The sequence below is a fragment of the Peromyscus californicus genome, unplaced genomic scaffold, assembly GCF_007827085.1.
Source record: "Peromyscus californicus insignis strain IS unplaced genomic scaffold, ASM782708v3 Scaffold_5__1_contigs__length_169319896, whole genome shotgun sequence".
In the NCBI taxonomy this organism is placed as follows: domain Eukaryota; kingdom Metazoa; phylum Chordata; class Mammalia; order Rodentia; family Cricetidae; genus Peromyscus; species Peromyscus californicus.
Window position 1 is genome coordinate 94,205,659 of NW_026294573.1, and position 16,891 is coordinate 94,222,549.

At 38.8% G+C, this 16,891-nt stretch overlaps 1 protein-coding gene across 6 annotated transcripts in view; it reads right to left on the bottom strand.

Annotated features, from left to right (window-relative positions):
* LOC128096310 (ribitol-5-phosphate transferase FKTN) overlaps positions 1–16,891 on the bottom strand; it is a 72,019-nt gene that overhangs the window by 38,862 nt on the left and 16,266 nt on the right. For all 6 annotated transcript variants that reach the window (XM_052715730.1, XM_052715731.1, XM_052715729.1 and 3 more), the window contains exons 3-4: positions 16,709–16,768; positions 15,002–15,205 (exon numbers count right to left, since the gene is read on the bottom strand). In XM_052715730.1, coding sequence (XP_052571690.1) covers positions 15,002–15,205; positions 16,709–16,768 — 264 coding nt within the window. The remainder of the gene's footprint in view (positions 1–15,001; positions 15,206–16,708; positions 16,769–16,891) is intronic.

Genomic DNA, 16,891 nt, shown 5'->3' on the forward strand with positions numbered 1-16,891 from the left:
TGAGGCTTGGATAGGAGAGACAAATCCCAGAGGTGAAAGAAGGCCCCGTGTTACCAAATGTTTTAAATGTGGTACACCAGGTCATATAAGTAAAAACTGTACGTGGGGTACTCCTAGGAGTAATACTCCTTTTAGGAATAGCCTAAACAGGAGACCCCAACCACCTCCCGGATTATGTAGAAGGTGTGGCAAAGGCCGACATTGGACCAGTGAGTGCAGATCAAAAATAGATATACGAGGTAACCCTTTACTGGCGGGAAACGCCTCAGGGGGCCTCTTGCAGGCCCCCAAATCAAATGTAGTATGAACATTCCCAGCCACTGTGGAAGAAATTCCTCTCCAAGACAACTGAATAAACCAATGCCTAATGTAAAAACTGATACTGCAATGGATGATAAAACAGCTCTGATGGATGGATCACAGTTTACAAAGAACACTATAAAACAAATATTTTGGCAGACTTCCATAAATGATCAAAGACCAAAGCTTAGAATTTGAATTAATGGCCTGGTTATGGAGGGACTGGTAGACACAGGTGCAGATGTGACTATAATTACACCAAAATCATGGCATCCAAATTGGCCTCTTCAAGAGGTAGATGTCCAACTTTTAGGGATTGGCACCCTATCTCAGATAAAACAGAGTTCGAGATGGGTTGAATGCATAGGGCCAGAAGGACAGAGAGGAAGGCTGAAGCCATATGTAGCAAATGTAGCAGTAAATCTTTGGGGCCGAGATCTGTTACAACAGTGGAATACCCAGATTAAAATTCCTACACTTTCAGAAAAAGAATACAGACAAATGCATGTTTCTAGGAATAGTATCATCACATGCTATAAAAATCAGGCACCAACCATTCAGGCTGTTCACAAACAGAGCACAACTGCTGTTGAATTCTCAGAAGTACCAAATGCCTTACCTTTAAAATGGCTAACTAATAAACCTGTCTGGGTTGGACAATGGCCTTTGACAAAAGACAAGCTACAAGCTTTAGAACAGCTGGTTCAAGAGCAGTTAAATGCTCAACACATTGAAGAATCTACCAGCCCTTGGAATTCTCCTGTATTTGTTATTAAAAAAAAGTCTGGCAATTGGAGAATGCTGACAGATCTGAGAGCTATTAATAAAGTAATTCAGCCAATGGGTCCCTACAGACTGGGATGCCCTTGCCCTCTATGCTACCTAAAGAATGGCCTATAATAGTTATTGACTTAAAAGACTGTTTCTTTACCATACCCTTACAAGAAAATGATAGAGAAAAATTTGCCTTCACAGTACCTAATTATAACAATTCTCAGCCAGTCAAGAGATATCAATGGAAGGTTCTCCCACAGGGAATGTTAAACAGCCCTACTTTGTGCCAATACTTTGTGCAGAAACCATTGGAGATAATTCGTGTAAAGTTTCCACAATCCATAATTTATCACTATATGGATGATATCCTATTAGCTGATCCAAAGTTAGATACATTAGAAAGCATGTTTGAAGAAGTAAAGAAAGTTTTACCTCGCTGGGGACTGCAAATTGCTCCTGAAAAAATACAAAGAGGAGATTCTATTAACTACTTAGGATATAAGATAGAGCTACAAAAAATTAGACCCCAAAAGGTACAGCTAAGGAGAGATCGATTGAAGACTCCTAATGATTTTCAAAAGTTATTAGGAAGCATTTCCAACTTACTGGGTATCATGGGAATACCCAAAGAGGGACTACAAAATTTGGCTAATACTCTAGAAGGGAACAAAGAATTAAATAGTCCAAGAGAATTATCAGCCGAAGCTGAGAAGGAATTGGCCCTAGTAGAAAAGACAATTCGAGAAGCACATGTGGATCGTGTGGATCCAGAACTTAAATGCATTCTTGTCATATTCCCCTCCAGAAATTCCCCAACAGGTATTTTGATGCAGAGGGAAGATATTATATTGGAATGGATATTCCTACCACGTAAACCAAATAAGAAATTAAAGACTTATATAGAAAAGATCTCTGATTTGATTCAAAAAGGTAAACTAAGACTTCGCCAGTTGACAGGAATGGACCCAGCAGAAATTGTAGTACCTTTAACTAATGAAGAAATTTCATCACTATGGAAAGATAATGAATACTGGCAGAGAGCCTGCAGTAACTTTTTGGGAGAGATTAACAACCACTATCCCAAAAGCAAGAGAATAGAATTCATAAAGAAGACCGAATGGGTCCTTCCTCACATTGTACAGCAAAAGCCAATTTCTGGAGTCCTCACATTCTATACTGATGCAAATAAATCAGGGAAAGCAGGATATAAATCAGGAGACCTAAGTAAAGTGGTACAAAGTCCATACAGCTCTGTACAAAAGGCAGAACTGTATGCCATTCTTATTGTACTGAAGGACTTCACAGAACCCCTCAATATAGTCACTGACTCTCAATATGCAGAGAGAGTTGTTTTACATATTGAAACTGCTGAATTTATTCCTGATAATACAGAATTAACTTCATTATTCATACAATTGCAGGAAATCATCAGAAAAAGGGAACATCCTATATATATAACACATATCAGATCCCATACAGGTCTGCCAGGACCTCTAGCACAAGGTAATGATGAGATTGATCAGTTACTAATAAGTAATGTGCTAGAAGCTTCAGAATTTCATAGGAAATGCCATGTAAATAGCAAAGGTTTGAAGAAGGATTTCTCCATCACTTGGCAACAGGCTAAGGATATTGTGAAAAAATGTCCTACTTGTTCCATCTATAACCAACTTCCATTACCTGCAGGGAGCAATCCAAAAGGTATACAAAGAAATGAAATTTGGCAGATGGATGTGTTTCATTTTGCAGAATTTGGAAGATTAAAGTATGTACATCATACCATTGACACCTATTCAGGATTTCAATGGGCAACTCCTATGAGTTCTGAAAAGGCTGATTCTGTGATTACATACCTATTAGAAGTTATGGCCATCATGGGAATACCTGTACAAATTAAGACAGACAATGCCCCAGCATATGTCTCCAATAAAATGAGACAATTCTTTGCTTATTACAATATAAAGCATGTTACAGGTATACCACACAATCCCACAGGCCAAGCAGTCATAGAAAGATCCAATTGAACTTTAAAGGATATGCTAAATAAACAGCGACAGGTAACAATGACTCCTAGAAATAGATTGCATAGTGCTTTATTAACCTTGAATTTTCTCAATGCTGATGAGAAAGGAACAACAGCTGCGGAGAGACATTGGACGACAGACAAAACTCCTGAGCTAGACCAACCGGTTTATTTCAAGGATGTGCTGACCTCAGAATGGAAACCTGGATATGTTCTACGTTGGGGAAGGGGTTTTGCCTTTGTTTCTGCAGGAGAAGAGAAGCTATGGATACCAACAAAATTAATAAAAATTCGATTTGAACAGGAAAAACCCCTTGATGAGGTGAAGTAAAAGATCATCCACCAATGTGACATCTCTACAAGTTGTAAGAAAAATTTAACAATCAAGGTTGGGGTAGGGTTCTGTTTTTGTCTTTCCAGGATAATGGAAATACCCATCTTCCAAAAATCATAAGGCCTTGGATATCCGGATGTTTACAGCAGAAAGAAAGAATCTATTGGTACCAATCTACACACGGTAAAATCTCATTGTCTAACATCTATCTCTCTATCAATCTAGAAAAGTTGTGGTTCCAATTCAATTATAAGCCAAGCTGGCTTTGGAGATGGAATTGGCTCACTCCTTCTCTAAACCCAAGCACATTGCTAAAAGAAAAGTTTGAGAGATTCTTCAGTTCCATATCAGAAGAGCCCTCTGGTGTGGGACAGAAGAAAACCAATAAAAGGGACCATTGTCTTCTAGATTCTAATTCTCTGCATGCTTACTCTTGATTTCTCAGAATCCTTTCTTACATGCTATGTCCTCTTTAAATCCAAATCTTCCATTTTGATAACAAATAAGTTTTTCTAATAGCAATCTCAGAAGTCTCCAGAAGGAAGATGGGGCCCCAGCAACAACTCTACCCAATCCAGAATGATGCCATGGTAATCATCATCATACTACACTTCTTACCGGAATTTCAGACAATCTTACCCATTACTCTAAGACTTACTGCAGAACCTACAGTTAGTCTAACTGAGATTTAACTATCTGAGCTTTCTCACAGTACCCAACAGAGATAACATCACCCCCTAAACAGCAGGAAGCAATTCTAAGAAAACGACGCCCCTTCTCCCTTAGGTTTCATAATTCTCAGGGTTATGGATGATGGTTATAGGGTTGGGGGTGGAAGGAAATATTAAACTCAGTATTCAAAAAAAAAAAAAAGAAAAGAAGAAATGGAATGGATAGGTATAAGATATTATGGTAGATTATTATGTATACTAGTAAACAAATTTAGTAAAATAGTAGCCTTAAATAATTTGCACTGTAATTTGCACTGTTATGGGTTCTTATATGTTGATACAAATGTAAACTATTTTTATATTCCTGTTTAAGATAATTTGTATATTGATACAAATACGGAACTATATTTGTTATAATGTACATATATTTCTACTCTTATTTGAAATACTTATATATTGATACAAATGTAAATTTATATCTGTCATACTTTATGTAGGTTCTACTTCTGTTTAGGATATTCGGTATATTGATATATATTTAAGATTATTGTCATATTGCATATCGCACTATATACTCCTACCTCTGTTATAACATCTTGTGTATTGTCACAATTTTGAAGTCATCGTTCTTTACCATACACTTGCTTATAGACTGTTTACCTTGTTTACGTGAAGCCTTAGTCCTTAGGTTATTTCGGTAGATAAGACTTATAGATTTATAGTCACCTATGCTTGTCATCTCTATAGTTACGTTAGTTAGGTTATCCAGATTTACATATACATAGGTCAGATGGACAGGTAATCTTCAAACACTTCATAGACCTAGAGAATATGGCATTTAAATAACTTAGAATTCTGTTGATGTGAGACATAATTGCTCCTGGCTGCACCAATTTGATCCCGAGAGAATGTTGGGCTTCTAAGACATTTCCATTTGGAAGTTTGTCTTCTTGGCACAAAATGGCCTACTGGGCAAAGAACTGCCCTTGCCTCGACGGCTGACAGTACTAATGCAATGCTATCCTTTCTGGACAAGTGGGACACAAGGAAAGCGACCACTGTACTCTGCCAAGACAGGGTAAGATGGTCTTTCAGAATTCCTGCTTCTGAAAATGGTCTGTCAGATACTTTAGGCCTGTAGCCAATTTGAATGCACCAACAATGCTGAGAAACATTAGGTGACTGTCCAGGCTGCCAGCTGTCTCCGTCTACTCGCAAGATTCCCGAAAGTTTCTTGCATCCATCTACCATTTCTCAGGTACCATTATATTCCTTCTCAGGTCTTTGATGGGATTGAAGACTAGCAGTTATAGTTACAACTTAGTAGATAGAACATATTAAGTATTAGATTCAGGTTCTTTAGGATAGGACACCTTTTGGAATGATCTTTGTAACATGCCATTTACCTATGCTCTATACTTCTCTGGACTTTAGTATGTGTTTCTTGCTTGATATTGTTTGCATTGGTTGTACTTCCATCTTATCTAGGTCATTATCCCTCATTATTCCTGGAGAATATTTGATAACCATTCCTTTGTATATAGTCTTGTATTAGGTTAGAACTTTCTTATTTAGACAAAAAGGGGGAGATGTAGTGGGTAGCCATTCCAGCTTTGATCTGGAAGTTCCAACCCCCATTGAGACTTTGGCAACTGTCACGCCTACAAGGCGGGACCAAGGGAGGCGCCGGGGGACCCGAGATCGGGATCGGTGGGCACTCTCTCTGTTGCAGGACCCTGGACTGGAGAGGTGGACCGAGCAGAGCTCCAGAGAACACCGCTGGACTGTGATACACCTTCCCCAGACTCCGCGACCTACCTATTCCTTAATTTGTAAGTTACGCCATTAAATAAATCTCCTTTTAACTACGTGGAGTGGCCTTCATAATTTCACCAATATCAGTACTGTGGGATGGTCTGTATGTCAAATGTGTTGCTGATTGGTTAGTAAATAAATCACTGATTGGCCCGTGGCCAGACAGGAAGTATAGGCGGGACAAGGAGGAGAATAGAGCTGGGAAGTGGAAGGCTGAGAGAGAGACACTGCCAGCCGCCATCAGGACAAGGAAGATGTAAAGTATCGGTAAGCCACAAGCCACGTGGCAAGGTATAGATTAATAGAAATGGATTAATTTAAGCTGTAAGAACAGTTAACAAGAAGCCTGCCACGGCCATACAGTTTGAAACCAATATAAGTGTCTGTGTTTACTTGATCGGGTTTGAGCGGCTTGGGACTGGCGGGTGAGAGAGATTTGTCCTGACTGTGGGCCAGGCAGGAAAACTCTAGCAACAAATGGCGTCCAACGTGGTGGCAAGAGTTTCCACCTAAAACCTGAGAAAAAAGATTCTAAAACGGAGCTAAAAACAGCTTCCTAATTGTCTCTCTCAAATGAGCGGCAGCTGCCGGTTTGAGCTACTGGCGGGTTGCTGGCATGCGCAAAATTGTTCCCATGAATAAAAGAATGCAAGGAGTTTAAGAAAAGGAAAAAATTTGACAAAAATATTTAATCAACAGCATTTTTTAAAAATAGAATGGTTGAACAAAAGAGAAGCAAAATATCATAGAACAAAAATAAAAAAATAAAATGATCCTTTTAAATTAGAACAAAGGACCAGGAAAAAGACAAAACACAAACTGAAAACCCACAATTCAACAAAGGAACAAACAGATAAAGAGTAGGAAAACTGCCTGTATTAGATCCAACCAAGCTTTATATTTCAATGTCAGAGTTCACAGATGCATTATTTACAAGTATATGGGGGAAAAATGGAGAATTATGATAAAATAAGTATGACCAGAGCAAACTAGTGAGCTTTCATGTGAATGTTTACTCATAAGGAGGTGGACTGACTACTCATGTAAGTATAAAATGGGTGATGATAGGAGGGCACATGTGCCCATATGACAATGTGAGCTAAACTCTCTGAATTCCTCATCTCAATGAGACACTAGTAACAGAACGTAAGCATTTATGAATGAGAAGATAAAGTAAAGAAATTCAAGCCGCTGGATCTAGGACTCAGAGGAAGTGGTAAGAGGAGAGGCAGACACCATCCTTGTTTACTGAGCTTTGCATTAATCTGACCTTTAAACTTAATACTAGCATTTTTGTGCTTAAAAACAAAAATTAACTTTAGGACCTAGGCCCTGGGACAAAATGAGTCTCTGGGAACCCCCACCTATCTCTTCCCCAAATGCCAGTCAGCAGGGAAAACTCCTGCAGACAGGCTCCCCCACCAAAACCCCCATTGGACTCTGAAATCTACAAGACTCATTCCCTACTCAAATACCCATCCCCCCACACCAGTAGCTTCCTGAGATGTAGAATCTGCCAGCTCTCACTGGATGAAGAGTAGCTCCCTGAGATACAGAACCTGCCAGCTCTAATTAGAAAAAAAGCTAAGATTGGACCCAGAGGGCCCCCCCAAGATACAGAGACAGGAAGCATAGATTGGATCAATAGCAGCTCACTCAGATAAAGGCACTTCTTGCACCTATTGGAAGAAGAGATAAGTAGACGCCATTGCAAAAATACATACAACAACATAAAGAGCAATATGACTTCAGCAGAACCTAGCCCTTCTACAACAGCAAGACCTGAATATCACAATGTAAAAAAAGCAGAAGAAAGTGACCTTAAAAATAACTTCATGAAGATGCTAGAGGCCTTTAAAGAGGAAATAAAAAATTCGCTTAAAGAAATCGAGGACAAGAAAAACAAAAAATTGGAAGAAATCAATAAATCCTTAAAGAAAACAAGGAAAACCATGAAAAAGCAATTAAACATGTGAAGGAAACAGTTCAAGACCTGAAAAGTGAAATAGAAACAATGAAGACACAAACAGAGGGCATGCTGGAAATAGAAAACCTGAGTAAATGAACAGGAAACAGAGATGCAAGCATAACCAACAGAATACAAGAGATGGAAGAGAGAATCTCTGGTGTAGAGGATACAATAAAGGAAACAGATTTGTCAGTCAAAGAAAACACCAAAGCTAAAAAAGTCATGACACAAAATGTACAGGAAATCTGGGACATCATGAAAAGGCCAAACCTAAGAATAATAGGGATAGAGGAAGGAGAAGAATATCAACTCAAAGGTAGAGAAAATATATTCAACAAAATCATACAAGAAAACTTTCCCAACTTAAAGAAGGAAATACCTATGAAGATGCAAGAAGTTTATAGAACACCAAATAGACTAGACCCCGCCCAAAAAGTCCCCTCACCATATAATAATTAAACCACTAAACATAAAGAATAAAGAAAGAATATTAAGAGCAGCAAAGGAAAAAGGCCAAGTGACTTATAAAGGAAGATCCATCAGAATAACACCCGACTTCTCAATGGAGACTTTGAAGCCAGAAGGTCCTGGACAGATGCAATGCAAACACTAAGAGACCATGAGTGCCAGCCCAGACTGCTATACCCAGCAAAACTTTAAATCACCACAGACGGAGTGCACAAGACATTCCAAGACAAAACCAGATTTAAACAATACCTATCCACAAATCCAGCCCTACAAAAAGCAGTAGAAGGAAAATTCCAATCTAAGGAAGTTAGATACACCCACAAAAACACAGGCAATAGATAACCCCATAGCAGTAAATTCCAAAGAAGGGAAATATTCACACACTACCACCAAAAGATAACAGAAATTAACAATCACTGTTCATTAATATCCCTTAATATCAATGGATTCAATTTGCCTATAAAAAGACAAAGGCTAACAGAATGGATACAAAATCAGGATCCATCCTTCTGCTGCATACAAGAAACACACCTCCATCTTCAAACACAGACACTATCTCAGAGTAAAAGGCTGGGAGAAGACTTTCCAATCAAATGGGCTTAAGAAGCAAGCTGGTGTAGCTATCCTAATATCTAACAAAATAAACTTCAAACTAAAATCAATCAAAACAGATCAAAACATACTCATCACAGGAAAGATCCACCAAGATGAAGCTTCAATTCTCAACATTTATGCTCCAAATACAAGGGCACCCACATATGTAAAAGAAACACTACTAAAGCTTAAATCACACATCAAACCCCACACACTAATAGTGGGAGACCTCAACACCCTACTCTCACCATTGGACAGATCTGCCAGACTGAAACTTAACAGAAATAAGGGACCTAACAGCAGTTATGACTCAAACGGACTTAATAGATATCTACAGAACATTCCATCCTAACAAAAAAGAATATACTTGCTTCTCAGCACCCCATAGAACCTTCTCTAAAATCAACCACATACTTGGTCACAAAGCAAATCTCAACAGAAACCAAAATATTGGAAGAACCTCCTGTATTCTATCGGACCAACATGGCTTAAAGTTAGATTTCAACAACAACAAAAATTACAGAAAGCCTACAATCTCATGGGAATTGAATAATGTTCAACTAAATCACCAATGGGTCAAGGAAGAAATAAAGAAAGAAACAAAAGACTTCCTAGAATTCAATGAAAATGAATTTACTACACACCCAAACTTATGGGACACTATAAAAGCAGTGCTAAGAGGAAAATTCATAGCACTAAATGTACACATAAAGAAGTTGGAGAAATCTCACACTAGTGACTTAACATCACACCTAACAGCTCTAGAACAAAAAGAAGCAAACTAACCTAGGAGGAATAGATGCTAGGAAATAATCAAATTGAAAGCTGAAATCAATAAAATAGAAACAAAAAGAACAATACAAAGAATTAGTGAAACAAAGAGTTGGTTCTTTAAGAAAACCAACAAGATAGACAAGCCCTTATCCAAACTAACCAAAAGGCAGGAAGAGAGCATCCAAATTAACAAAATCAGAAATGAAAAGGGAGACATAACAAGAGACAATGAGGAAATCCAGAGAATCATCAGGTCATACTTCAAAAACCTGTACTCCACTAAATTGGAAAATCTAAAAGAAATGGACAATTTTCTGGATAGGCACCACATACCAAAGCTAAATCAAGACCACACAAACAATTTAAATAGACCAATAACCCCTAAGGAAATAGAAACAGTCATTAAAAGTCTCCTAAGCAAAAAAAGCCCAGGACCAGATGGTTTCAACACAGAATTCTACTAGATTTTCAAGAAGAGCTAATACCAATACTCTTCAAATTGTTCCACACAACAGAAACAGAAGGAATGTTACCAAACTCCTTTTATGAGGCAACAGTTACTCTGATTCCCAAACCACACAAAGAGGCAACAAAGAAAGAGAATTACAGACCAGTCTCCCTCATGAACATTGATGCAAAAATACTCAATAAAATATTGGCAAACTGACTCCAAGAACACATCAAAACAATTATCCACCATGATCAAATAGGCTTCATCCCAGAGATACAAGGATGGTTCAACATACGAAAATCTGTCAGTGTAATATACCATATAAACAAACTGAAAGAAAAAAAGCAAATGATCATCTCATTAGATGATGAAAAAGCCTTTGACAAAATCCGACACCCCTTCATGATAAAGGTGTTAGAGAGATCAGGAATACAAGGAACATACATAAACATAATAAAGACAATTTACAGCAAGCCAACAGCCAAAATCAAATTAAATAGAGAGAAACTCAAAGCGATTCCACTAAAATCAGGAATAAGACAAGACTGTCCACTGTCTCCATATCTATTCAATATAGTACTTGAAGTTCTAGGTAGAGCAATAAGACAACAAAGGAGATCAAGGAGATACAAACTGGAAAGGAAAAAGTCAAGCTTTTACTATTTGCAGATGATATGATAGTATACATAAGTGACCCCAAAAATTCTACCAGGAAACTCATACAGCTGATAAATACCTTCAGTAATTAGGAGGGATACAAGATTCACTCAAAAACATCAGTAGCTCTCCTATATACAAATGATAAACGGGCCAAGAAAGAAATCAGAGAAACATCACCCTTTACAACAGTCACAAATAATATAAAATACCTTGGGGTAACTCTAACTAAGTGAGTGAAAGACCCATATGACAAGAACTTAAAGTCTCTGAAGAAAGAAATTGAAGAAGATATCAGAAAATGGAATGATCTCCCATGCTCATGGATAGGTAGGATTAACATAGTAAAAATGGCAATCTTACCAAAAGCAAGCTACAGATTCAATGCAATCCCCATTAAATATCTGAACACAATTCTTCACAGACCTTGAAAGAACAACACTCAACCTAATATAGAAAAACAAAAAAATCCAGGATAGGTATAAGAATTCTGGCCGGGCGGTGGTGGCGCACGCCTTTAATCCCAGCACTCGGGAGGCAGAGCCAGGCGGATCTCTGTGAGTTCGAGGCCAGCCTGGTCTCCAAAGCGAGTTCCAGGAAAGGCGCAAAGCTACACAGAGAAACCCTGTCTCGAAAAAACCAAAAAAAAAAAAAAAAAAAAGAATTCTGTACAATAAAGCCACCTCTGGAGGCATCACCATCCCTGACCTCAAGCTCTACTATAGAGCTAGAATAATAAAAACAGCTTGCTATTGGCACAGAAACCAACATGTGGACCAATGGAATCAAATTGAAGACCCTGACATTAATTCACATGCCTATGAACACCTGATTTTTGACAAAGAAGCCAAAACTGTACAATGGAAAAAAGAAAGTATCTTCAACAAATGGTGCTGGCATAATTAGACATCAACATGTAGTAGATTGTAAATAGATCCATATCTATCGCCATGCATAAAACTCAAGTCCAAGTGGATCAAAGACGTCATTATAAAACCAGTTACACTGAACCTGAAAGAAGAGAAAGTAGGAAGTAGTCTTGAACACACTGGCACAGGAGATCACTTCCTAAATATAACACTAGTAGCTCAGACACTGAATAAAATGGACCTCCTGAAACTGAGAGGCTTCTGTAAGGCAAAGGACACAGTAAATAAAACAAAATGATAGCGTACAGATTGGGAACACCTTCACCAACTCCACATATGATAGACAGCTGATCTCCAAAATACATAAAGAACTTAAGAAACTAGACATCAAAATAACGAACAATCCAATTAAAAAATGGGCCACAGAGCTAAACAGAGAATGTTCAAAGGAAAAATCTCAAATGGCTGAAAGACATTTAATCAATTGCTCAAAATCCTTATTCATCAGGGAAATGCAAATCAAAACAATTCTGAGATACCATCTTACACCTGTCAGAATGGCTAAGATCAAAAACACTGAAGACAGCTTATGTTGGAGAGGATGTTGAGCAAGGGGACCACTATTCCACAGGTGGAGTGTAAACTTCTACAGCCACTTTGGAAATCAGTATGGTTGTTTCTAAAAAAATGGGGATTCAATCTTCCTCAAGACCCAGCTATACCACTCTTGGGCATATACCCAAGGAATGCTCAAGAATACCAGAAGGACACTTGCTCAACTATGTTCATAGCAGCATTATTTGTAATAGCTAGAACTTGGAAAAAACTTTGATGCCCTTCAACTGAAGAATGGTTAAAGAAAATGTGATACATATACACAATGGAGTACTACTCAGCAGAGAAAAACAATGACGTGTCATGAAATTTGCAGGCAAATGGATGGAACTAGAAAATATCATCCTGAGTGAGGTAACCCAGACTCAGAAAGATAAGAATGGTATGTACTCACTCATAAGTGGATACTAGATGTAAAGCAAAGGATAACCAGACTACAACCTACAACTCCAGAGAAGCTAGCTAACCAGGAAGACCCAAAGAGGATCACCCTGGGAAGGGGAAATAGATGAGATCTCCATGAGTAAACTGGAGATGAGGGGATGGCAATAGAGGGTAGGGGGTAGGGGATGAGAACATAAGGGAATAGGATGGTCAATATGGAACAGGAATATAGTTGGAAAGCAATGAAAGGGATACCATGATAGAGGGAGACATCATGGGGATAGAGAGAACTTCCTAGGGAAGTTCCCAGGAATCCCCAAGGATGACCCCAGCTTGGACTACTAGAAACAGTGGAGAGGGTGCCTGAACTGAACTGGCCTACCCCAGTGACCAGATAGGTGAATATCCTAACTGTCATCACAGAGCTTTACTCTAGTGACTGATGGAAGCAGATGCAGAGATCCACAGCCAAACACCAGGCAGAGCTCCAGGAGTCCAGTTAAAGAGAGAGAAGAGGGATTTTATGAGCAAGTGCATCAACATCATGATGAGGAAACCTGCAGAGACAACCAAAGTGGGAACTCATGAAAGCTGGATCAATGGCTGTGGAGCCTGCATGGGACTGGGCTAGGCCTTTTGTATGGTGAGACAGTTGTGTAGTCTGATCTGCTTGGAAGGCCCCCTGGCAGTAGGATCAGAATCCATCCCTGGAGCATGAGGGGGTTTTTTGGAGCTCACTACCTATGATGGGACACCTCATGCAGCCTTGAGGCAGGGGGAGGGGCTTGTACTTGCCTCTACTGGATGTGCCTCCCCATGGGAGGCCTTGCCTTCTTTTGGGGAGGAGTGAGGGGTGGGTTGGGAGGGAGAGGTTAGGTAGGGGTGGGAGAAGGGAAGAGGGGAATCTTTGATTGGTGTATAAAATGAATGGAAAATTTCCTTAATAAAAAAATAAATAAAAATTAAGTTTAAAATATCATATTCTCACTTTTTCATAGGTTAAAACTTTTCAGATATATAAAACGAGAAAAAAAGCAAGCAACAAAGATGATGGACTTACATACACTTCACCTGTCTTTCCCCTGCATCACTGCCTAGACAGAACCATGGGACAAGATGCTCTGGACAAGATGCTGTAGACAATGAGCTTGAAGCAGTTGAGGAACCTACACCATATACTGCCACCTACCAGTATCAAATTGATTAATCAGTTCTCCTCTAGAACTTCTGCATCTCTCATGATGGCTGACTAGTACTAGAGATGGTCATTTAATCTATCCCTACACTGCTGCACTGGGGATCAAGTTTACAACATATAGACCTTGTTGGACATCTGAACTATATGAAAATCACGGCATATTCTAAATAAAGTGAGCAAAATTTTGGCACGTTTGGAACCCTCCTTGCCTTATTCCAGTCTGCCTCTCATCTTAAAACCATAAAGCAAGATTGAAATATAAGTTCAAGGGACTGGAGAGATGGCTCAGTGGTTAAGGAATTTAAGTACAGCCGGGCGGTGGTGGCGCATGCCTTTAATCCCAGCACTCGGGAGGCAGAGCCAGGCGGATCTCTGTGAGTTCGAGGCCAGCCTGGGCTACCAAGTGAGTTCCAGGAAAGGCGCAAAGCTACACAGAGAAACCCTGTCTCGAAAAAAAACCAAAAAAAAAAAAAAAAAAAAAAAAGAAAAAAAGAAATTTAAGTACAAGTTTGTGGACACATCTAAAAAATGCTCCATATGAGTAGCAAACTAACACTGTGCACATACAAAATGGAAGAACGGTGCTATAGACAAAATCCTATGTGGAGGTATACCTTATGCAACGCAGAGTGGAAATTCAGCACAAGACTCCTTCTAGCTCATGTACACTAACAGAGATGCTGAACACTCATGTTAACCTCTTCAAGATCATGATTCTAGCCAAGACAGTGATATGAGAACAACAATTTACTAGAAGCTTCTGAGAAAATTTTTCCTTGATAAGATGGATGGCTGTTCTTTCCTCTCATTCTCGCACCATGAGCATGGATGTGATGTTTCTATGCACTAAGAGAGCTATGCTGGAATGATGATGGAAATGGACTAAGAACTTCAGCCCTGGTATCAGTGGGAAGGAAAACTAACATCAATAGCCACCATTATCACACCCATTTACTAGAAAAGAATAAATGCCTTATTTGCTCTAGGCTTTGTATCCAGTTATTTATAGCTGAAAATATTCCCAATAAAACTTACACAAAGAACCTTAGATGTTTTGCATTTTCAATGGTGTAGCCATCTCCTTTATCTAAAGCAGCAGACTCACCTCATTCTTCCACAGGTGATACTGCAGTGCAAATGCCGTAAAGTCTCTTGGAACACAGAAAAACCTGCAGTCTGAAGCGGAGCTTTGAGAAGTATTTTTCACTTGTTCCAAGTTTTTATTAATCAAGTCCAGAATCCAAGGGTCAATAAGGAACACTGGCACATTTTGGCTGGACGTCAGCATAACAAATTTCTGAACTGCACGCTGTTTGAGAAGAAAAGGATCTCGTTGAAACCACCAAGTCAATAGAATTGTTTTCCTAGTACTGGGAACTGAATCGAGGACCTCACACATGCAAGGTAAGTGCTCTGTCATGAGCTCTATCCCCAATCCCTTCTGTAGTTTTCATTTTGAGAGAAGATCTCATTAGGTCACCCAGGCAGGGCTTGACCTTGCATTCCTCCTGCCTAATATTCCCTAGTAGGTGAGATTTAAAGGCCTGGGCCACTAGGCCTAGCTCATCACAACTTACTTTGTTAAATTTTTGTTCAATTAATTGTCTAAGAACTTACAGAGTATTTACCATGCGTATCACTGCACTAGGAATAAGCAAATGAATAACACACATGGTTCTGTCCCCAAGAAGTGCACAGTCTACTGAGGAAGATAACAAGTCGTTATAGTTCAAAGTGAAATACGCTACAACACAATGCAAACAACCTTATGCAAAAGTAGGAAGCCAAAAATGGTCAGCTATGGTGATGAATGCCTGTAACTTCACCACTCTCAGAGGGACAGATCAGAGACGACCACGAAGTGTGAGGCAAGCCAGGTATGCACAGAAAGTTCCAGGCCAACCAAAGCTACACCAGTGAGACACTGTCTCAAAATAACAGCATAAACAAAACAAAACCAAGAAGCAAAAATAAATAAATAAATAAAATCAAAGTATGCACAAGAACTATCTGCTCATTTCCCACAACACAGGCTATCATGTATCATGGCTATAATTTTGGTTTAATTAGTAAACCAGCACTATCTTTTAATATTTAAAACTGTTGTTGATACAGGGTCTCAAGTAGGCAGGCTGGCGTTGACCAGTGTCTGTAGCTGAGGATGACTTTGAGTTCCTGGTCCCCCGTGCTACCTACCATGTCTGGTTTACACAGTGCTGGAGATTGATCCCAGGGCCTCCTGCAGGCTATGCACACACTACCAACTGAGCCTCATCTCGGCTCTGTCCTCTTGGCATTGTTTTTCATTTTTAATTAGGTAGAAAAACAGTAAGAAAATATATTTTTTAAAAAATGGAGGTTTTGCAATTTTACAAAACAAAAAAATCTAATATATATATTACATTATCTTTTTCACTCATCTTACAAAGAAAACATTGAGATTTTTATTCCTGATTATTAATTTGCCTTCATATTTGTAGATCAATTCTAATTCATATTGGGAAAGCATTATAGTTCAGTGGACAAGAATTCTAGAGATGGAAAGTTAAAATCTAGATTCAGATGTTTACTAACCAACTAACCTTAAGCTCCCTGACTAGCTAAACTGAAAACAACAGACATGCTGACTTTTTAAGGTTCCAATAAAGACAAAACGAGATATTCCATGTAAAGCACTAGGTATAGGGTCTATTCATGTCCAAGATCATAATTGTCATTGACATCATTCAACTAATACCTGAGGAGTATATCAATGAATGTACTAAAGATAACACAAACACTGTAATTGAGATGTCTTGTTTATAGTACATACCCATTGTGTGCTATCAAATCCAATTCGGTTTCCCTTGGACTTTGATGAACCAGTTCCGTTCTAGTAGAGAACAAAACAATATTTTGGTAAATTTGCAGCCCAGCACACAATGTCCAAATGCTTATTTCATACTCAGAACCAAAAGATCATACAATTTTATAATACAATAACCCAAGGTATAAA